The 23,842-nt window shown below is 44.7% G+C and overlaps 1 protein-coding gene across 5 annotated transcripts in view; it reads right to left on the bottom strand.

The window, feature by feature from the left end:
• Positions 1-23,842, bottom strand: part of CACNB2 (calcium voltage-gated channel auxiliary subunit beta 2) — a 396,022-nt gene that overhangs the window by 14,261 nt on the left and 357,919 nt on the right. For 2 of the 5 annotated variants that reach the window (XM_024750058.1, XM_024750059.1), the window contains 4 exons: positions 19,512-19,645; positions 15,766-15,846; positions 15,247-15,305; positions 6,278-6,387 (listed from right to left, as the gene is read on the bottom strand). In XM_024750058.1, the coding sequence (XP_024605826.1) occupies positions 6,278-6,387; positions 15,247-15,305; positions 15,766-15,846; positions 19,512-19,645 (384 nt within the window). Of the gene's footprint in view, positions 1-6,277; positions 6,388-15,246; positions 15,306-15,765; positions 15,847-18,827; positions 18,890-19,349; positions 19,370-19,511; positions 19,646-23,842 lie in introns of all 5 variants that reach the window. The other 3 variants (XM_024750061.1, XM_024750062.1, XM_024750060.1) reach the window with 2 other exon arrangements.

The raw sequence follows: 23,842 nt of genomic DNA, 5'->3' as shown, positions 1-23,842 counted from the left end.
GAAGTAAGCTCCCTGGGACTTCCCTGGTGGTCCAGTAAGACTCTGTGCTCCCAATGCAGGGGGCCTGGGTTCCACCCCTGGTCGGGGAACTAGGTCCCGCGTGCCGCAACTCAGAGGTCACGTGCCACAACTCAGAGCTCGCATGCCGCAACTAAGAAGTGCACATGGTGCAACTAAGATCCCGCGTGCTGCAACTAAGACCTGGGGCAGCCAAAACAAGTAAATATTAAAATAAAAAATAAACTCCCCCAGTTTGCCCCTACCCGCCCTTGGGTTGAAAGAACTTCCAGGATAATAAGTAACGCTTGAAAGAATAAGTTCTTAGCAGTGGTTTCTGCCCCCAAACTCAGTGTCTGGTTTACCTTTCCTCCAGCATACACCTTCCAGCAGTTCACAAACACTGGAAAATAATTTGACTTGGATCTTTGAAATGCTAATACTCTTTAAAAATAAAGCAACATTGCAGAGAACTTACTGTGCAGACTGAGGAAGACATGCTAGATAGAAACTGGTTTAAAGGGTAAGAAAAACTGACTTCAATAAAAGCTAAGATTGGAGTGTTGATACTTTAATACAGACAGTTTATCCTCTTATGGGGCAATATAGCAGCAATAATTCTCTCCCCCCCCCCAACTTTAATATATCCTTAATGTCAGCACAACTACAGCTTAAAAGAATACCACGATAGAGAATAACTTGTTTTCCCTGGAGAAAATACAGATTTGTGATGTACGACACTGAATGCAGAGCCATTTTCCAAGTTTGCATAAACACAGAGGACAGAAAAGCAAGGTGTGGCACGTTCGGGGAGAGGGGCAGTGTCGAGGTGTGACTACCCACTTATCCCATATATTTTTACTAAGCACCTACTTTGCGCCAGTCAGTGTGGGGTGTACAGGGGAAGCAATAATGAGCCCAAAGAGATCCAATCTCTGAGCTCACAGGGCTTATCATCGAGTGGGGGAGACACGCATCAATGATGCACTCACGCAGTGAGGGTAACATGGCGGCCCTTCCCGTGATTCAAAGGGGGAGTCAGGTGAGGAGGGAACGGCAGGTGCAGAGGCTCCGCGGCAGACAAAGGGCTGAGTGAAAGGCAATGTTATGGATTGAATTGTGTGTCCCCCCACCACCAAATTTCCTGTGTTGAAGTCCCAACCCCCAGTACCTCAGAATGGAAGCCTATTTGGTGATAGAGCCTTTCAAGAGGTAAAGTTAAATGTGGTCCTACAGGTGGGCTCGTATCCATGTGACTGTATTTGGCCACAGGGCCTTCAAAGAGGCGATTAAGCTAAAATGAGGCCAGTAGGATAGGGCAGGCTACATCAGTATGACCGGTGTCCTCATAAGACGAGAGAGAGAGAGAGATGCCAGGGAGGTGCAGACACAGGAGAGGTCATGTGAGGACCCAGCGAGAGGGTGGCCGTCGGCAAGCCAAGGAGAGAGGTCTCGGGAGAAACAGACCTGCTGACCCCTTGATCTTGAAGTTCCAGCCCCTAGAAGTGTGAGAAATAAGTTTGTTTCCGCCTCCTGGTCTGTGTGATTTTGTTACTGCAGCCGTGGAAGGCGAGTGCAGACGGCGTGAGGTGAGGCTGAGAGCCGTGGACACTCGGGGTCGAGGTCTAGGTCGAGGAGTTCTGCTGTCGTCCAGGAACAATGCAGAGACATTTACAGTTTGAAGCAGGGATGTGTGCGGAACAGATCTGCTCTTTGAAAAGATTTCTTCGGCTGTGGCATGAAGAACTAAGGGATCCGGGTCGAAATAGGTGTGAAGTACTCACGGTGCCTCGGGGCCCTTGGAATGCAGCAGTGGTGTAAACACTGCATGTGATGAGGCAGAAATTCAGGAGGCGAGACTGACAGGACCCGGAGATGTGCTGGGGAAGGAAGTGCGGGTGCTCACGTATCAAGAGGGCCACAGAGTCTCCTGGTTCTCCAAGCGGAGATGAGCGTCCTGTTAGGACTCAGATAAGAAACCCCGGGAAATTATCAGAATACAGGAAAGCTGATAAATTCTCTTCAGCATGTGCTAAGTGTGAGGAATATACAAGGCAACACCACCAAGTAGGATGTATAACTCTGGAGTGGAAAGGCACTGTCCAGCTTGGGGTAGCAACTGTGAGCTCTCTGCATATAGGAAGTAACTGGAGTGACTGGTATGAATAATTTTGCTGAGAGAGGGGGACCAGAGAGAGGACCCGAGAGGGACAGTTAAGAAGCCCTCACAGTCTAAAGAAGATGTGGTCTGTATGTATATATACATGACTCAGCCATTAAAAGGAATGCAATAACGCCATCTGCAGCAACATGGATGGACCAAGGGATTATCACAGTGAGTGAAGTAAGTCCAAAAGAGAAAGACGGAGACCATATGGTATCACTGCTACGGGAATCTCATGTACGACGCAAATGAACTTATCTACGAAACAGAAAGAGACTCCCAGCCACAGAGAACAGACTGTGGTTACTGAGGGGTAGGGGGGTGAGGGAGGGAATGAACGGGAGTGTGGGATGAGCAGCTGCAAACTAACTGGTATATATGGGATGGATCCACAACAAGGTCCTACTGTGTAGCACAGGGAACTATATTCAATGTCCTGTGAAAAAACATAATGGAAATATGAAAAAAAAAGTATATATATGTATAACTGAGTCACTTTCTGAACAGCAAAATTAACACTGTAAATCAACTCCACGTCAATAAAATTAAAAAAAAAAAAAAGAATTCACACTCAAAAGCCACAGAGCGTAAGCCTGCAAAAAAAGGAAAGGCAGGAGGGCCAGAATCGGTGCTGTTGAGGAATCCAAGGGAAGGGGTGCTTCAAGGAGAGGGGGACACATGTCCTCCAAATGTCACTGCAACGTCATGTAAAACAGATTGCAGTATGTCCACTGGACTAGTGACAGGGAGGTTACTGGTAACTTCTTTATAAACAAATTTGGAGCCAGCTGGAGAGTGAGTAACAGTGACTGAAATGGGGACACTAAGTTTGGAAAACTTAGATTTTGGGGGGCTGTGTTCAGCCGGGTGGTGGGGACAGAGAGAGAGGTCGAGGCCACTGAAGGGACTCTGTGGGTCAGGGCAGGGTATTTTATGGCAGTTAAAATTTTAAATGGAATTAAATTAATTATTGAAAAAAAATCCATAATTTAGGAAAAACCCCAGATGATAGCACCAAAACACCGAGAAGCTGGCAGGGGATAGGGAAAAGTGAATCTTCTTCTCCAACTGCTTTTCTTACAATGCTCATTTCTCACAATTCTATAGAAGCAGCTTTAAGCATGTTTTTATGTTAATTTTAAAATTAATGTGCAGTGGGGAACTCCCTGGCGGTCCAGTGGTTAGGTGCCTGCGTTCTCACTGCCAAGGGCCCGGGGTTCAGTCCCTGGCGGGGGAACTAAGATCCCACAAGCCGCACGGCATGACCCCCCCAAAAAAAATGTGCAGTGAAATTGACTTTTTGAGGGGTATCCAGCTATATGGATTTTCGCCCGAGTACACACTTGTGTAACCTCCAATTCCATCGCTCCCCAAACTGCTATTCCTTTGTGCTCACACCCTCCCCCAGGTAACCACAGCTGTTTGTCACTAGAGTTTTGGCTTTTCTAGGACATCATATACATGGAACCATACAGTATTTGACCTTTCCAGACTGGCATCCCACCTCGGGGCCTTTGCACCTATCGCGCCCTCTGCCCAGAACTTCTCTCTTTTCTCGGGTAGCTGCAAGGGTAAAGAATTCACAACACAAAAGATTCTGCTAAAATGGCACCTTCTCAGGGAGGCCTCGCCTGACTCCCCATATAAAATCACACTCTCCTCCTCAGCTGACTCTCTACCTGCTTCTGCTACCAGGACTCACCAACCACTGACTGACATCTCTAACTGTTATCTGTCTACAGCTACTTCTGTTAGCTTCTGTCCACACCTTCTCTGTGGAACGAGAGCTGTATGAGCGTGAGGACGTGCTGTCCTTCACGTCTGTGTCCCCGGCACTTACCGTGACGCCCAGCACATGGGTGGTTCTCAAGTGTTCATCAGTGGATGAATACATGCTTAAAATCTAGTCCTGGTTCCGTCGAGCCCTAAGGATAAGCCCCAAATTCCTTAATATCCGCCCCCGTCTCCACCCTTTATCTCTCTGGTGTCATCTCCCACCTCTCTCTTTTTTAAACCATACACTCCGTCAAAGTAAAGCACGTATGTTTTCCAGAAGCCTCTGTGGCTCTTGAAATCCCTATCACACCCTTCACTCTTTCGCCCTTTTTCCTTGGCTAAACCCTGTCCCGTTTTAGGTCTCAGCTCGGGCTTTGCTCCTTGGAGAAGCTGTTCTTGGTGGATACGCCTTCCTTCCTGCAGCCTTAGGTCTTCACCAAGCAGTGCAACGCACAAGCAACTTTCTCAATCACCCTCCATCTCAATGAGCTGCCGACTTATTGGCCTCATTGCTACAAGCTCCTTCATCTTTTTTGTTCCCTGACTTTGACAGTCACTGTCTAGTGTGTGCTCACGCTATGGAGTGCAAGAGTCTTGAACAGTAATATATAGTTGGTAGTTTCACAAAAGCCTTGGCAACCAACACGAAACTGTGACGCCATTGATTCAAACGATGAGTCTAAACAAATCGCCTGACTTCGTTCATCAGTGGAAACAATGGAACGAGCGTTCTGTAACGATTACTGTGAGCATCAAAAATGTATACAAAGAGTTTTAAGGGTCACAGACGATAAGGACAGGAGATCACTCTAAACAAAATGTAGGATTCCATCCCCCAGATACATTTCTAAAGCTTGATGACTGAAGTTTAGTTAATGAGGGGCTGCTGGGGGAACAAAACTGGGTTCTATAAGGAATTATACTCATCACAGATAAGGGTTATTGTTTTCAACAGTTTCTCTATTTTTTCTACAATATACTTCAGAGTTAACTAAAAAGTTTGACGTTAAAAGCCAGTCTCTCAAAGATCAAAGATCTCACACAACCATGAAAAAATGTATAAGAACAGAAGCCTAACGCTTAGTAAGTTACATGTGTAACAGCGATTAACCTAAAACTTCAAGCAGGTGCCAAACGGATGAAACAGCTGCCGAAGCTCTTTCACTTGATCAAATTAGCACACGATAACACATAGCGTTCAAACGCAACCCTGTAGACACGTTAACTGAAATCCCCAAATTGTTTTTACAAATGAAACAAAAATATGGCTATCAATATGATACAACTGTAATTCTTGATGTAATTCAAGTATTAAGGGATTTGGGATCACAGCCATTATTTATGGAAGTCATATTATGTTTAGAGTTAGTTACTACTCTCTCTCTTTTGCTGTTTAGATGAAGAAATGAAACCGTATACAAGCCCCATATCCCTGTCCTTTGAAGTCAAAGGCTTTTGCTTTAGTCTCCCAGGCCTCCCTTGAGTCTCTAAAGGCTGGCTCAAGAGTTAATAATTAGGAATGTCAACATGTAAAAACAAAGAATAGCTGTTAGGCTGGAAAACTGGTAACAATTTAGACTATAAATCCACCACAGAGCAGAGTCACCAAACTCCCAGTTCCCCGAAAAATAGAGATAAAGGCCTGACACACATCCCTTAGTTGTTTTTAAGGAAGCAGACCCCCTCCAGATGAAAACCGCTGACAGCAAGAACGAGAAGGCTGAAACCAGAAGGTTGATGGCACTTGAAACTTGATGCCAACCAATCCAAGAATTGTGCATGAGCTGATCACACACCCTAGGGCCCCCTCCCTCACACGCCTTTAAAGCCCCCTCCCTGGAAGCCAGTAGGGAGTTCGGATCTTTTGAGCACAAGCTGCCCATTCTCCTTGTTTGGCACCCTGCAATAAATGCGGTACTTTCCTTCACCCCAACCTGGCGTCAGTAGACTGGCTTCACCGCATGCGGGCGAGGGGACCCAAGTTTGGTTTGGTACCAGAAACTGGGCCTTATAGAGGCTGATGACATTGCTTGTGGTAACAATGATGCAAAGCCAGGAGTTTTTAGAGTCTGCAGACACCAGAGCTCATGTTCGTGAAAACAGACCACAGCCAAAACGTTCATGCTGACAGCCTGTGGAATTTTTAACTCAAAACTTTCAAAACAACTCCTTCCATACCATGAAATCACTAAGACGGCAGCAGTGGCTACTGGTGACACGTGTCTGTATTGTCTCTGCACTATGACACGTGGAATTATCATCTAGTTAGATCTGCTCACCAGCAGCCTCAGGAGAGAAGGGTTTAAATGGCTTCAGCTCGCTGGCGAGGCACACACTTACCTAAACTTGACCTTGTGTTGGATCTTTCTATTATGGCGTGTTTACTGGGATTGTTCAAGACAGAGCGTTTGGCCAGCGAGATGTCAGCGGTGACCCTTGTGATGGAAATCCTGTTGGGGAAAAAGCAACAGAGGACTCTGAGGTTATTCATTGAATAAAGGGGGACAGAAGTGCATGCCCCAAAGTCATCCAAGTATTTTACACACACACACACACACAGTGACCATATTTTCAACCCCAAAAATGTTGGGGCACTTAATCATTCCTTTTTTCAAAATCCTGCACCTACCTAACTTAGCATTTATTGGTTGCTTATGAAGTGCCAGGCATGCACTCAGCATTATTTCATTACCCAGACTACCTCATTAAATCATTCCAAAAACTCTATTTATTTAATTTTTAAAAAAAATTATTTATTTATTTGTTTTTATTTTCAGCTGCCTTTGGTCTTCGTTGCAGTGCGCAGGCTTTCTCTAGTTGCAGTGAGCGGGGGCTACTCTTAGTTGCAGTGCGTGGGCTTCTCATTGTTGTGGCTTCTCTTGTTGTGGAGCATGGGTTCCAGGCAGGTGGGCTTCAGCAGTTGTGGCACGCAGGCTCAGTAGTTGTGGCTCGCGGGCTCTAGAGCGCAGGCTCAGTAGTTGTGGTGCACGGGCTTAGTTGCTCTGCGGCATGTGGGATCTTCCCGGGGCAGGGATTGAACCCGTGTCTCCTACATTGGCAGGTGGATTCTTAACCACTGCACCACCGGGGAAGCCCCATCATTCCAAAAACTTCAGTGGAGAGGATATCCTCCCCCTTTTGCTGATGAAAAAAAAGTGACCCATAGGTAGATTATTTCTCCACGGCTATATATTTACGAAAAGTGGTGAAGCTGGGATTTGAACCCAGAACTATTGAGAGCCTATATTCTTAGGCCCTGTGCTATAATCCTTCCCACAGTATGGTGCTGTGATAGCCATGAGGAATAAATAAGAACAAGACAAACAAGGTCTTCCTCAGTGCTGAGAGTCTAGTAGCAGATATGGGTCATAAATAAGAAAAGAAATTAATAAAATGATTACAGGTAAGAGGACACAGGGGGTGCTGTGACAGACAGTCATGAGTTGTGGGGGTCATTTTAGACAGGCTCAAGATGAGAGCAACAAAATCTGGGAGCTGGAAAGAGTAGATGACTTAGACTGGAGACTTAGCCGAATAAACAAGCCAGCAGTAGGGAAAGTGCGGAGCAAAAGAGAGGACTCACAAAACCTCTGAAGAAGAAGGTGAAGGGGGGACTAAAAACAAGAGATTTGGTTAGAAGTCTGTTTCATAGTTAGATCCCTCCACCTCCCCTCCACTACATCAAGCCACAAGGTGGCCATCCTTTTCCCGTGTGGTGTGAGACCATAAGTTTAGTCTCTCTAGGCAACAAAACAGAGGGCATCTGACCAGGGGATGCTACACAGAGCAGGGACAGAGAGAAGAAAGGATGCTAAATGTTGAGCCCCTAGCCCTCTTCCTCATCCTAGAATTTTGGTAGCCAAGTTTATGTCCTCCAGGTGTCAAGAATGGAAGATTCTTCTCTGGGGAATCTGACCACCAAACAGAAAAGACCCAAAGATCAGGACTTTGGTGGTTTCCTATGAAGATCATCCAGCGAGGCTGTCCTACGGGGAGACCCAAAGGGGACAAGCTGTACCTAATCAGCACAGAATTTCCTTTGATGCCCTGTTCTTAAATTTGAGCATAGCAGTGTTCCTTGGGCATCTCAGGGAAACTTCTAACATGAAAGACCAAAACAAACAGAAAAAAATCAACTATGACTAACACCTAAAGTTGAAAGCTAAGAGATGATTATATCTACAAAACTAGAACAAACTTCTATATAAAGACTCAGACTAAGAAAGAGTTTTTGGAAACTAAAAATATAACAGTAGAAATGAAAATTCAAAAGAGGGGCTTAGAAGACAAAGTTAAGGAAATCTGCCAAAGAGTAAAACAGAAAAGACAAACTGATGGAAAATCAGAGAACGGCATAAAAACTAGAGAATTACCCAGGAGGTTTAACTTCCAAATAACAAAAGAGTTCCCGAAAACAGACAACAAAGAAAATGCAAGAGAAGTAAAAAAAAATAATAAAAAATAAAAAATCTAGAATTAAGAGTTTGATTTTCCAAATGGAAAGGGGGAGTCCAGCACAAAGGATGAAACTTCCGCATCCAGACATATTCTTAGAAATTTCATGACGCTGGGGACAAAGAAAAACCTAAAAGCTTCCAGAGGAAAAGGCAGGTCCCATACAAAGGTTCAGGAATGGAAATGCTTGTTCTTCTCAACAGCAAGAATAATTAACACAACACTGTAAATCAACTGCAATAAAAAAATATTAAAACTGAAAACAAAACAAACCAAAAAACACAGCAACAATGGAAGACAGAAAGCAATGGAGCAAAAATCCTTGAAAATTCTGGGGGAAAATTTTCTAATCAGAATTCCATAACTATTTTAACTGTCAATTAAATGGGAAGGTTGATTAAAGGCACTTTAAGACATTCAGGGTCTCAAAAAGTTTTACTGTCCTCTTTCTAAGGAAACTGTTGGAGGATGTTTTTGACAGAAACGATGGGTGTAAGCCTTGAAAGAGATCAAGTGATCTAGGAAAAAGGGGTTCACACCCCGAAAGAAGGTGAAAGGCATCCCAGGGATAATGAGATGTCTCCAAATGACAAATGTGCACTCAGCACAGAGACACACCATCCAGACCCAAGCAGGACAGAACATTCCTGGAGAGAAGGTTCAAGAAGGCACAGCTGAGGGACTACCGGATGTGTATGAATATATCGCGAGGAACTTGAGACAACCAGGGGAGAATGTGGGGCTTGACTGGTGCCAACTATACAGAAAAGTAAGCACGTGTAAAAAGCAAACTTATTAATCGCACAGAAACCACAAAGAAAACACACAAGAGAAAAGGAATGTGAGTATACAACACGGCTCACTGAAATTGTATTTACATGGTCATAATGCATCCAGTATACGGAACCAGCCAGAATTATGCTTTAACTGTTGGGAGACTGGAGGAAGAGATGGATGCAGGTGCATGTATGTGAGAGCGAAAGGAGGAATACGCACGAGAGCGCGGAACAGTCTTCACGGCAGGAAGCCCAGAGATAATGCCTAGCAGTGAAAACTCAAGCAGCAAATGAAGCACACGATTTAGAGGCAAGGAATAAATACCAAGAGATACAATTAAAAGAGTTAAAACTAGTTGCCCTCTGAGAGCAGGACATTCAGTAAAGTGTGGAAAGGGAATCACTGGCTTTTGCCAAAAAAAAAAAGAAAAGGATCTGTTGATCTCTATACTGTAAAATCCAGCCTTTGCTGTGTACACGTCCCTGCATTTGGGCCAATTCATAAAGTCCTGTATCCACCATCACATTCATGACGCAGGACAGTTCCATCGCCTGCCCCACCCCACCCCTGTCAACCACGGAGCTGTTTTCCATCCCTATGGTTTTGCCTTTTCCAGAGCATCACTGTAGCCTTTTGAGCTGCGCCTCTTGCACTTTGCATAATGGATCTGAGATTCGTCCACGATGTTGTGTGTATCAATAGTTCATTCCTTTTTATCACGGAGCGGGACTCCTATTTATAAAAAGTAAGTCTATTTGATTAAGCTTTTTGTACTCTGATGACAGTATTACTTAACGCGGAAAAACGATAACCAGAAAAGAGATACTAAACACATCAACTTGAACATATTTAGTTTCATTATGACTTCCCAAGGCATTCCCAAGTGAAACCAGACTGCTTACGTGGTTCGCTCTGTAGGCTGTGGAAGACAGCCACGGTTCTACTGCAACTCCTTAAGTCATTACTAGAGGTTCCGCCAAAAAAAACAGACCTTGAAAGTCCTAAGGGCCAAATTCTGGGGACAATTCAGTGTAGAGGAGCGGTCCTCAACCCTCACAGTGTATCGAAGTTGCCAGGAAAGATTTTACAGTTACATGAAGTCCCATCCTAGACACTGGGTTTTGCTTAGTCACAGGTGGGATATAAGTCTTTGGTGGGTTTTTTGTTTGTTTTTAAACCTCTGCAGATGCTTCTAGTATGCAGCCAGGGTAGATAACCACTGGTTTAGAAGAAGCTGTCTCACGTCTAAGTACATTTCCCACCTGACAAAGTGATGTAATATTTTCCAGGATGACTGATTTCCAGGAAGATTCCTTCACACAAGGTCAGGGACCCATCCCTACAGAATTCAGTATGCATTCTGAACGCTTCTGTGTCGAGAGCTGACATTTTCAGAATCACTGGAGAGGACAACCGAATTCATCACTGATAGTGGCTTTCCTTCTCGCCCCCGACTTTCTTGTTAATTTACCTGTCGTGCTACTAGGTGAACAGGAAGATTGCTTTGTTCACGGGATGACACAGTTGTTTAGGGTGGATCCAACTGTAAATGGGCTCCTCTACTGCACATAACAGAAAGGATAACGATTCATCATCTCTTCTTTGACCTGACACACTTAATGCTATTTTAACAACCAGGATCATGATCCTGGCAACTCTCCAGGGCTTCCACAAATGAACCTAACCGGGTTTCAGACAGAAAAGAATTCCTGTCAAGAATCATTTCATCCCCAGCCCTTCCTTTCCTGTTTTCTCCCTCTTGGGCTTTACATTTTTAAAAAAAAATAAATTTTGTTTATTGAATAGATAGTCCAGGAGTCATTCACTTTTCCCTTCTAGAATTACAGGTCTATTTAGAATTCGACACACCTGATACCTGGGATGAATTTCCACCCTCTGTTGCTGTCTGGTGACCAAAAGCAGACACCGAATGATTCAGTAACTCTGCATGTCTTGCCTTGAGTAAAAGAGTTAAAGTTTTGCACGGCTTTTTGAAATTCTCCCTTATGGACCCTGTTACTTCCTTTGAGGATCTTTATTTGGTGATCACAGGTCTAGAGTGTTGAACCCCAGTTTTATGAGCTCAGATGAGCCAGGGCACATCCACCCATAAAGCCATATGGAAATTACTTCTGGCCAGAAACAAAAGGCGGATACAACATTGAGACATTGCCTTTGTTTATTTCTTAAATGAAATCAATCTGGACGGCTGATACTTTAGAACATGGGTCCAAGATACACCCTATGGCTGGAATCTATCTTCCAAGTTCAAAACTTAGGTTGAAATAGAAGTGGTAAGTCAGGAAACCCCACCTCATTTCCCCATCTTCGGCATTTAGAAAAGGGCAGTGGGTTAACTCAGGCACGGAAAGCAGAGTGCCTATTCTAGCAGAATTTTCTGGGTAAGCATGCTTGTGTAGACAATTCCAAATGGTGATAAATGACAAAGTCAAGAATAAAGAGGTGAAGGCTCTACACGGGCCTGATCAGAGGTATGCCTTTTATACGTGGCCAGAGCCTGATAGCCTTGGATCAAGCCAAGGACCAAGCTGTGTTTCCTGGCATGAAATAAATTATATTTCATAAAGTTATGAAAAAGAAAAGTATCCAATTAGGAGCATTTGGTTAGGCAGACTTTGATTCTAAAGTCTTTTATTGAAACATAGATTCTATTTTTTTCTTGAAACATAGATTCTACTTTTTGTTTTCTCTCTCCCAGTCCTTTGCTTGATGACTAACAAGACTTACCCTGCTATAAAAGTTTCCCTCTTTGCCCGCCCCCCTCCTGACTCCCGCTGTGGAACAGTTGGAAGAAGGACTTCGGTCCTTGTCTTCTCTGAAGAAAGAATTCAGCAAAGAGACAGTGTTTATTAGAAGCAAAGTACGTGCGGAAGAGCACACGGGCAAACTGGCCGTGAGCTGTGTGCAACTGGGGTGGCTGAGGTTGCTTCTGTGGGGGCAGTTTCCCGGGTTGTCTCTGGCCAGTCATCTTGCTTTTGCCCATCTTTGGTCTGTCAAAGGGCAGCAGGCAGCCAATTGCGGCTGCTCAGCCTGGGGCCTGTCTATCTCCTACCTCATGACCAGAAGTCAACATAAATCAGAAACACTTGTAGGAGCCTGTGTGGTCGAGGAAGGAAGCATTCAACTGAGAAATCTAAAAGAACAGTGCAACCTACAGATTCCGTCTACCGTACTTGTAACTGTCAGGTTGGAAAAGAAAGGGAATGTGGAGAAGGGAGGCACCCAACTTGTCTCATTAAAAATACAGAAGTATACCCTCGCTCTCTGTGCTCCCAGGTCCCTGATACTCTATTCTTAGTTTAAAGTTGGAAGTTCCCATTTTAGACTCCAATCCTATCTTTGATGCTTCAGAAGTTGGCTTAACCTTTACTATGGTGCCCACTGGTTATTCGATTCAAGGCTTCCTTTCAATAGACCCTAAGTAAACTCCACGAAGCCAAGGCTGTCGTCTGATTTTGCGTCTCACGCTGCTTGGCTCACAGAATATGCTCAAGAAGTATCTGCTGAAGGGACGGAGAGGGAAAGGGCTGGATTAAGTCCAAGCTGATTAACATGACACACTAAAGATGGGCCCGGCTTTGTTACTGGTCACCCCCTACCCTAGGGACTTCACCTGAAGACCTCTAGGTGGCGTCCAGGATGCTGTGTCACAGCTTGGTGCCTGCACACACTTTAGACCCTCTACTGGACACGCCCTTCTCCTCCTAACTCACTTGGTAAAATCTTAGGTACCAGTTAAAAACCCTTCCTGGATGCTGACATCCCTAAGTCAGTGTTAATCCCTCTTCCCTTTATGCTGCCTGTACCTTGGACACGTACGTGCCGAGCTGTCTTTTCATTCACTTGATATTTTACTGCTCAAGGTCTCCGTTTGTGGTTTACACATGAGCTGCTCACAGGCAGACACGGTGAATGGCTTCCACATCTCTGCATCCCTCCAGAAGACATGTTTTCAACACCCATCCATTCATTGTTCACGCTGAGGACTGTTCTAGGCCTTGAGAACTGACCACCGTTCACAAAGCAGATTAAAACCCTTGCCCTCGTGGAGCTTATATTCTAATTGTGGGAGAATGACAACAAAGGAAATTAATAGATAAAACTCATAAAAGAGTTACGGGGAAACAGTCAGGGAAGGAAGAGAGAATGTGTGTGTGCGTGCGTGCGCACATATACCAAGGAGAGTATCTGAGGGAAAGCTCCTAGCGCAGGAGCTGCAAGTGCAAAGGCCCCGAGGCGGGCGTGCATCTACTGTCTGGAACACTCATAGGACAGCGAGGAAGTGAGAGGCAGGAAGAGCATGAGCGAATGGAAGTGGAGTACGAGATACAGTCAAAGAGAAGGAGCGGGTGGGGGTGTGGATGGTCAGACCACACAGGGCCGTGGAGGCCACCGGGAGGACTTCGATTTTCACTGAGGGAAAGAGAAGCCACCTGACAGATCCGAACAAGGGAGGGATGAGACCCAGCTCGCAGTGTGACAGGGTCGAGAACTGAGAGCAGACTTGAAGGACGCAAAGCTCGAAGCAAGGATACAACTTAGGAGGCTATTTACTGCACTCATCTCGGGAGGAGACGACGGTGTCTCAGACCAAATGGAGAGCAGAGGCTGCGTGAGAAGGGGGGAGATTCTCGATATATTCTGAAGAGACAGACAACAGCATTTGCATGTGGAACGTAAGGGGAAAAGAACAGTCAAGGACGAGTCCATGTTCCAGGGTGGAAGGTCTTGGGACTGAGAGACGAAGAGGTATGGATGGAGAGGCGGAAGACGGAAAGGGGCAGGTCGAGGATGGGGGGAGTCGGGAGGTCAAACTTGAGAAGTCCACGGGACACCTCAGTGATGCTGCCGCATAGACAGTAGGACATGTGGGTCTGGGATGCAGAGGAGAGACCAGCGAAGAGATGCTATTTACAAGTCCGACATCGAATGGAGTCACCGAAGGAGGGAGTGTGGATAGAGGAGAGAAGACAGAGGACAGCCCTGGGCTCTCCAAGATGTCAAGCCGATGAGGAAGAGCCAGCCAAGGAGACAACGGAGCTGCTAGTCAGATAGAAGAAACCCGGAAAAGTGTGGCTCTAGAAACCAAGCAAATGGCTCTAGAAACCATTTTAAGCAAATGTTGCTTAAAATGGCCTTTTACGAACTTTCTATTTAAAAGAGGATGGAGTAGTCCGCCATGTTGATTAGGAGGAGGGCTGAGGATCCCCTCCTGGATTTATCAACGTGAAGGTCACTGGTGATCTGACGTGACTAGTTTGGGGTAAGTGATGGGGAGGTAACTGGAGTAGGTTCAAGAGACTCAGGAGAGAGCAAGTACACACAACTTGTTCAAGGAGAGTTGCTGTAAAGAAAAGAAGGAAAACGGGACAGCTAGAGGGGCATATGAGGTCAAATTTTGCCAAAGGGGTAACAACTCCATTTTTACGTGCTGACGGTGTTTCCATTAGAAGGAGAAATACCGCCGAGGAGAGAGGGAAGGGCTGTGATAGCTGTGTTGGTGTGGGGATGGGGAACCGGGATCTAGCACCCAGGTAGGGGTCATTGCTCACAGTAACAGGAGAAAAGGCGGAGCATTCCGGCAAATACACAAGGGGGGATGGATGTGTGGTGGGATCGCTTGGACCGTCTCCTCTGTGTTTTCTCAATGAAATAGGAAGCAAATTCCTGGGAGAACTCGAGAGGAGAAGGGTTTGATGAGAGAGGAAATGGTGTGAACGCCTTTTAGGAGAGTAGAAAAGTGCACGGAAGAGGCACATAGAGTATGATTTCTGGGCAGCATCGAGGGCCAGCTGATCGTGAATTTAGGGTGAGATTCGTCAGCAGGGGCTTGGCCAGGTTCAGCGTACGGATGCAGGTGTGAGAACGGAGAGCTGAGGATGTGCGGAGCAAATATGAGGAATATTGCCTGAAGCTGATCGAACTGAACGGAGCTTTCTTCCTGTCACCAGAGACTTCAGAGGCGACTTTCCCCTTGGGATCACACGCCTGTCCCACCCAGGTTTCATCATCTTCACAACAAAAATCCACAAAACCCAGAATTCTGAAATACTCACCGCCCTTCGAATCTGTGTTTTAAAAAATCGAACAATGCCTTTTGCATCATATCTGTGACCTGCAATTGAGTAAGCAGTAAGAGACAATAAGATATTACTAACTCTGAGAAAACAATTTTACTACCCTTAACAACGTCTGAAAACCTGGGCTTTCCGCTGGGAAAAAGTAGCATGTGAGGTTGCCCCTGTCTTCCGTCGCTGAGCTCTGATACAGTAGTAACAATCAGAAAGACAAAGTTCCCCAAACTAACCCTCGGACTGACAGTTAATGACATTGCAAGGGGTTTCAGTCACTCTCCATTTGATACTCTCTCTCCAGACTGAGTCAACTGTAGCTCACAAGGCGACAGCCAAGAAAACAAAATAGAACAGAACAGGTAGCAATGTACACCGTGGCTTGAAAACAACATGCTTTAGTGCTGCAGCTCTTTTCTAAGTTCAAGAGTCAGGAGAGGGAGGTGGGGTTGCAAAGCAGTTCGGCATGCAAGGTCCAGGGTACTCCCGAGGGCAGCTACCTACCTCGTACCCCTTCAGAGAGGGGCCCACCAGGACCACAGGTCGCATAGAAGGGACCACGTCATAAGGAGGGGTGTGCTCTGTCTGCAGAGAGAGAGGAGATGCCTTCAGATGGTTAAAAGGCAGAGGGAACTCAAATCTTTTATGTATAAACTGTTCTGTCTCAACTCTGCTATACGAGGCACTACCTTTCCAGACATTTCCTTTTTTTTCACTTGCCTCTTTTTCTAAATAAACCCAATCCAAGACCGGGTGGGTTTATTTCCCTCACGTCTCGAAGTGATTGAGCTCTCTACAGTTTTCTGGCTCTCCTTAAAAGATGCTCCTCACATTCCTAAAGCAGGAGGGGCTGCTTTTAAACAGAAGCTAGTTGGTAGAACAGACAGAAACATGCCTCATGCAGGAGAGGTGCTCTTAGGCTTGACTAGAGGTTAATGTTGCTTTTCAGGTGGCATCTGAGTTTTCTCAAGAGTCGCGTGATCAGACCTCACGTGGTTAATTACAAGGAAAAGAAGTTGGGTCCTGGATGTTGGTCTTACCTGGATAAAACCTCATTTCAAAACATTACCAAATACTTGACAGTTTCTGTTTTGCTGTGAGAGTTTAGATGCACCTGCACGCTTGTTCCAGTAGAGGGAATCGCGATCACTGTTCACAGCTGAGGGACTCACATTTTTAGATTTTTGGTTTCTATCCCTTGGAACTTAAACACTCGCAATGTAAGGTTTATGTGCCTTGGAGGGAAGGTGGTTCCTGTGTGTGTGTGATAATATATCCAAGCAGGCCTCCGTGGCCTCAAAAGGTTCATTGTCATCTTGCACATCTCATATGCTTCTTAAGAACTGTTTAGGAGGTGTTTCTGTTACATAACTAATTCATGCCCTCCCACGATAATTTCTTTCTTTTTTAGAAGAGCAGGGGGAGGACCTAATTTTGTAGCAATTTCTAAAACTTGCAACAATTTTCAGCTCTCCTGCTTCCAATAAAATAACGAAAAGAAAGCTTTTTCCCAAAATTAGATAACTCATTTGTCTGATGATCTTAAAATCCCCTATTTTAATGGCAGAAAATGTTAAAGTGACCCAAAAAATGACTTTTTTTTTTTTTTTTTAAATGTAGAAGAAAGGGCTATGGCCTGAGACACTGGGATAAACAAATCATGGTGACAGGAATCTTCCTGCATTGAGGAGTGTCTGAAAAAAATATATATTTTAAGAATCACACAGACCCAAAGAAAAATCTTCTCCAAACTATTTGGAGAATTTGATACACATCGCAAATGTGAATGTTATTAGTGTACCAGGCTGCTGCATGACAGAACATGTCACTGTTGCTTAAAATGGCCCTTTACGAACCTTCTGACTCTGATCGAATTTAACTCACTGGGGGGGAGGGGGAGGGGATGAGAAAGCATTTCGAATTCAAAAGGTTCCATCTGAGCTTTTGCCGATCGTCACAGACAATCTCATCCAAGGCGAGAAAATATTACTACGACTGGGCTGTCAGATTTGACTGCTGGAAACTTTAGTGTTAAGTGAATTTTAATAGACACAATCAAGGTGGAATACATTTTTAAACAGAAGGAAAAAAAAACAACCACCAAGACAAACATAATACGGTGACAGCACAAATGCCACACAAGCACCACTCTAAAAGCAACCTAAAACGTGGGAAATAATCTTATCATTGCATCTCAGGCTGTTTCTTTGGGTTTCTGAACGCTACATGGAAGCTGACCACGTCATCAGTAACGTAAGAAGAATGAATACCGGTGCCGAAGGCATCATAAGCATATCCGTGAAATGATCACATGAAATTCATTCATGAAATTATTGCCAAATTCATTCATGAAATCATCACATCTATACCACCTGAGATCACGTTGAAAGTGTTTAGAAACCAAGTCCTTGTAACTATGCAGTCTAAGAAGACCTTTTCCACTGTTGTAAGTTGCACGCATTTTAGGAACAGCTCCCAAGAAATTTTATTTCAGGTCTTTAAATACGCAGTGGCCCAGTACTGGACGGGTCTTGGGCTCCTTCGATTTGTGACTGCAAAGCGTTACCCATGCTGGTACATCAGCCTCTTTAGCAGTAGGGCAGCAGAAGTGACCTTATTTGATGGAATACTGGTACTCTGTGCTCTATGGATCGTGACACCATCCTTTTCATCTAACCTTTCCTGCTAAGTGGAATGCGTTCCAATTATTTAGTGGAAGAACTATGATAAACATTTTTCAAATTCTGGAATTTAAGAGTCAGCAAACTTCAAAAACCTATCAACGAACGTGGTTTTCGTTCCTGTCGCTGTTCCGTAAAGCCCAGAGCAGCTGAGCGATGCTGCGTTTCTAGGTTTCTGCTGCTCTGAACACTGTGAGTCACCTGGCTGCACGTTTTAGCCGTGACAAGAAGACAGAACCAGAGACATGGACCCACTGTCGTGGATGGACATCCAGCTGGGGCTTTCGGTGTTCACACAAAAATCCAGGTGTTTTAGTCTGTGCCTGGAGTGGCTAGGTCTTCCATGATGAAAGCAACCATAATTTACTTAAAAAACAGAACGAAACACAGTTCAGCATCTGACACCTCACTGGTGACTCAGAGTTCCTCCACAGGGCAGAATCCTTGTGCACAGAGAAGAGCTCAGGGCGTGGACAGTCGAAGGGGGAGTAGATTCTACTCCACCCCTGAGTGTCATGAGAGGTTGTGCCGGACTTGCTGACGTCACAAAGAATAACTCTAAAAGACAGCACAGCACAGCAGGCGGCGGGCAGTGGTGTGTAAAAGAAGGGAAGGAAAGAAGGGGATTGTAGGGGAGGTATCCTTAGAAAATAACGCTTTGGAGCTACAAAATGTGCTGGAGGAAACAGACTTTGGGATCAGTGGAGCGCAGAAATAGCCTAGTTTCCAGTCAGGGGACGAAAAACATCACTGGGTAGCATCTTGGTCGGCCAGCGGCACAGGCTCTACGCACGCATAGCCGCCGTGCCGCCATCCAACAGGGAGGACGCCGAGGTCTGAGTAACATCGGGAGAGGGTTTATATATGACAACAGGAGAAACTCACAGTAAACCGCCAAAACAAGCCTGCAGTTTCCCACTGGTCTTGTTCATCGGCAGATTTTGCACCTAGTGGATGAGAAGTTTAAATGCTGACTAAATTAAAAATTGAAGAATTGAAAAAAATGTTTTAGTACAAGCTATGTATCTGGGTATCATAAATCAGAATATAATGATGGTTTTAATAGGCTTGATTATCAGTTAAATTTCTGCAGAAGAGAGAGAAAGAGACAGAAGCATGCACAAGAGAGGTGCATTCCATGGAGTTGTCAGCGTTTGACGTTCCTTGAATGTTGGAACGAATGCCCTTGGCGGGGTAGATATTATTCCATCAAAAAGGCTAAGTACTGCGATGGTGCTTTCACAGGTCACTCACTGAATTTAGTTGGTTGGAAATGCATGGACTCAGTTAGCGGCTTGATAGGTTCTTTTCACAGGACAGAACTGATTGTATCGAATAAAACTGTGGGATTGAATGCTAATGATGCCAGGGGCAGGATAAACACAGCTTATGTCAATGTGAACTTACCGATTTCTGCTTCTGCTTAGCTACAGCAGCATGGAAAAGAGACAAAGAATAACAAAGCATGCATGTTATTGGCTTTATCAAGGACGCAGACAGTCCACAGGACTAGAAATGTGACGTGGTGCAGAGCACGTGGACAGACGCAAGCTTGGAAGTTCATGTTACCTTCTTAAAGAAGGGCATTCTTTTCTCTTTGGAGTGGGGTGACGTTACACTGTTTGCACTGGGTTTAGGGGAGCGGTGGTTTGCTGGAATATCATTGTCTTCTGCATCTAAGCCAGTAGCATCTATGTCTATAGCTATATACAGACAAACAATTCAAAAATCATCAGGTAGACAGGAGAGGAAAAATCGGTTATCAAAAAAATAAAACGAAAAGCAAACAAAACTAACCACAGTCAAAGATCTATCATGAGTGCTCAGCACAGTAAACAAAGTACAATTTCAAGGTAAAGCACGTGAAGAATGTAATCAAATCAAACAGAAAGATGCTCTCATAGTATCTGTGTGCTTGGACACATTAGTTTCATGCTACATCTCTCGAGTAAGATTTTTCAGACAAACAAGTTTTTAAGTTGTAGTTTTGTTTCAAATATAATACGGTATTTTCCAAATCAACTGTCTATGAGTAACAGGACAGAACACCTTCACTTCTTCCCAGAGCTTAAAGCAGCTTTCAGATAATCAGCAACTACACGGGAAACCTTTACCACACCATGCCTCTGCTATCTTACCGCGCTTGGTTTTGTGTGAAAATAAGGGCAGCGTGAAAAGCTTCACCGAAATCACAACAGGCACTTGAGGGAAAGAGAGAATAGAAAATCCTAAACCCAGCAACACAAAGAAGTTATACACAAGGCAAATGATTCTGGAGGGAACCAGGATGGACCAGATGAAAATGATTTCACGATGACGTGGGCACCCCCGAGGCAGGCCTGACTGAAGACTGATTAGAAACCACTGGATCCAATGACGTCCAAATGAAACGAATCTTATACAACGACCTAAGGCGCCTCCCGAAGATTTTATATAAACTCACTGGATTCACATGAGAGGCAGTTGCAGAAGGGCGGGCAGACCCGAGAGAACATGCCACCGACCTCCTCATCTGGAGAATGAGGGGTTTCGATTTGTGGTTCCACACGTTTTCAACTTTGTAACTCTCGGGCTCTGAAGACAGAGCCCTGGAGAATTAAGTCTCCAATGAAGAAAGATCCAGCATCTCACCGTGAGGTTTATACTGTGCCTCCACGTGCCATCACGAGAGAATTCGACCCTCGGGAGAATCAGGGCTGGAAGGCATTTGAGAAAATCAACTGCAACTCTCTTGTTTTTCAAGATTGAAAAGAAATTCTCAGAGTTGAAGGGACTTGTTTCTGATGAAATCTTGCCATCTAGCTCTTCTGCCTCTGTGATGCTGTATGACTCTCCGGCCGGGGTCCCGCCACAATCCCGGTGCCCTCATCCGATCGCCTAAGCTTCCCAAGTGGGCTCGTGTCCTCAGTGCCAGGATTCAGGAAGATATTACAGAGCCGAGCTCACTAGGAAATTATTGTGTCCTTTAGGTGAGGTCAAGTAGAAGAAGAGAGGAAGAAATCTACTCGCCCCGGGAGAGCATCATATCACACATGTAGCTCTCTTAACAAAAACCACAGTACATTCAGACTTAAGGACCAAACTGACTATTGCGAAAGGACGGATGGCTCAGTGTTGCAGAACCTTAGCTTCCATTCCCTGTGAAAATAAGCTGCCCTGGTGCTCCTGACAGCCGCCCGGAACCTTTCCAAACGCCTGGAGATCCTCTGACAGGCATCACGTACGTTATTTTTTCAGTGTTGAGGTTATGACGGATGTTAGATGATTCACTCAGCCTTTCGAAAACTAGGCTCTCCTGGTGAACCGTTCCTCTGCATCTGATTAGGTCGAATCGCTGGGATGGAGCGAACACCTGAGGACGTTAGCACAGTGTCGCAAATGTCAGCTCTTGCTTGCATGAAGATGAGGTAAGAACGCTCTTTCTCCCGTGACAGGCGTAACACAATGAGTTAATTTCAGGTATACAGTCAGGCATACCTAGTAAGTATGCCTTTCTCTTTGCCCCATCTACGCCTTTGCATAAGCTAAGAGGTTCCGCACGTGTTGTACAATGGAAACGTTATGAAACGTGCCTAGTGGTTTGAACGGATGCTGACTTGTATACCACCCGAGGAGGCTTTTCCCTGAATCCCAATTTAGGGAGCACGTTATTCACGTCCTCCTGGATGAGATGGAGAGGATCTGGCTCAGTTTTGCATTATTCCTATAGTATGCCTTAAGCCAAATCAAATAAGCTTCCCTTTTGGTGGTCAATTCCCACATGCTTCTACCTTTCTAGTCTTTTACAGGGCTTACTTATAAAGGCCACGTTCAAGGGACAGTCCCCTTGAGAGCCTCTCTGAAATTGAGGATACCTAATGGCCTGTCACTGTTGACAGGACCCTGGGATGGCAAAGTTCATGAACTGAATTTTATGATTTGTCCATTGGGCTTTTTATTTAAAGGAAGAGTGGAAACGTGTAAAAAGGTGAGCTGTGCCATTGCCCAGATATTCGGCTGCCCCCTCACATAGCCTGAGTCAGGTTTGAAATTTACCTGTATTTGGACACAAGGGCTCAAAATCCTAAATTGAGGACTTTGCCATTTACTAGTCCTGATTTTGGTTAACTGAAATCTAAAAGCATCTGGGTTTGTCCTGAGACGCAGAATCCTGAAACATTTGGCTACCTTCAGGACACGTTAAAGAAATTTACTGTGCGTTAAGAGGCACCTTCAACTCTTTTCATAGTTCTGCATATACTTTATTAGGCTCAGATGGTTCTCCTTGTGCTGAGAGAGGTGAGATGTTCCCCTTTCTAATTTCATACTCGCATTGGCATACCTTGGCAAACTTTAGTCTTTACTTGGGAAAAACTGCTTCCTTTAAAAAAGAGCTTCTTTTCTTCACTAGCACGCTTTAGTTTAAAAATGATTTATTTGGGCAGAGACCCTTGGGAACATTTCTTGAACTCTAGATTTAGACGTAATCTTAGACAGTTGGGTGGAGTTGAGCGGCATGCTGGGGCAGCGGGTGCGGACACACATGTGTACGTATGGGGTACGTGCTGTGCGACCAACTACTACCTCATTCCCCAGGGGTGAGGTGGAAATTTTTCCTTTTCCACATCCTGGAGAACCTCCAGTTATATTTCCTCTGAGCAAATGCTTCTGTTCTTTAGTCTTGCGATGAGTGAGGTGAATTGTAGGCAGGGCCTCGGGAAACAAAGATGACGATGATGATAGGAGGCCGATCCACATTTGATAGATTAGGCAGGGTTCCCTGCAGGCCGGGTGGAAGGCTCTCTCTGTAGAATTTTCTGATGTCTTCAGTTAAGTAAGTTGTAGTATTGATACGAAAGTTATAGCAGGAGCCTGATGGACCTATTATACATTTTGCAGTTGGTTAATATTTCCTGTTCACTTAGTCACAGTGTTTTCTACTCTTGGGATTCAGAAAAGTGATTCCAAAGTCCTGTCTCTGTATAAAGCTCAGGGAGTGAAGTTTACAGTCTCTTCTTTTTCTTTACACTGTGGTCTTAATTTTTTTTACCAAGTAAAAATGTCAACATTTCCACATTGTAAGGCAAAGATGATGGAGAGATTGTTTTCTGAAAACAAAAATTATCCGTGTTTTAAAGAACGTACTTCGTAGTTAACTTGTCTTCTTTTAAACTGAAGTATAGTTGGCTTACTATGTTGCGTTAATTTCTGCTGTACAGCAAAGTGATTCCGTTATACATATATATATAATATATATATATACATTCTCTTTTATATTCTTTTCCACTATGGTTGATCGCAGGACATTGAATAAAAAACTCATCTGTATCATATGAAACTCTTAATTGAACGTGAATGCCTAACATCTGGCTACAAAAATGAAATGTTATTTTCCAAACACACTGACTTATTCTTCAGGAAGCACGTGCCAGGTCTCGTTATGTGGCCGAAACGTTGAGAAGGCTACATTTTGGTTACAGGGAATGGAAAAACCCTCCCGGTTGACGGAAGTGGGGTTGACAGTCTGGGGCCGGAGCTGCTACTTTATCACAATGTGAACTGGCGTTTTCCCATTTCTGGAGCCTCGTGACAGCCCTCAGGACTCTCCGGGACAGTTTTGAAGACACAGAGGAAGAGTCTAAGGTTTGTATCATAATCCCTGCAACTCCGCCCATTGGAGAAAGGGCATAGATAAGCCCCCTTTCGCCTGGGCACTCAGGGAATATCTACTCAGCAACCATCAAGAGAAGACATCAACCTCACACCGTACCTAAAGGATTTCGATGCTTCCTTTCAAACATATCATTTGACTTAATTTGGGGCAACTTAGAATTATTGCTAGTTGTGAGTACATGGTTTTGGAAATCAGTATACCTTCTAAAATTATTTCTGATGGTGCTCAGATTTTGCTCACTCAACAA

Source organism: Neophocaena asiaeorientalis, unplaced genomic scaffold, assembly GCF_003031525.2.
Source record: "Neophocaena asiaeorientalis asiaeorientalis breed wild unplaced genomic scaffold, Neophocaena_asiaeorientalis_V1.1 scaffold4, whole genome shotgun sequence".
Taxonomy (NCBI): Eukaryota; Metazoa; Chordata; class Mammalia; order Artiodactyla; family Phocoenidae; genus Neophocaena; species Neophocaena asiaeorientalis.
The sequence above is the reverse complement of the archived record's forward strand: the minus strand, read 5'-3'. Positions and strand labels throughout refer to the sequence as shown.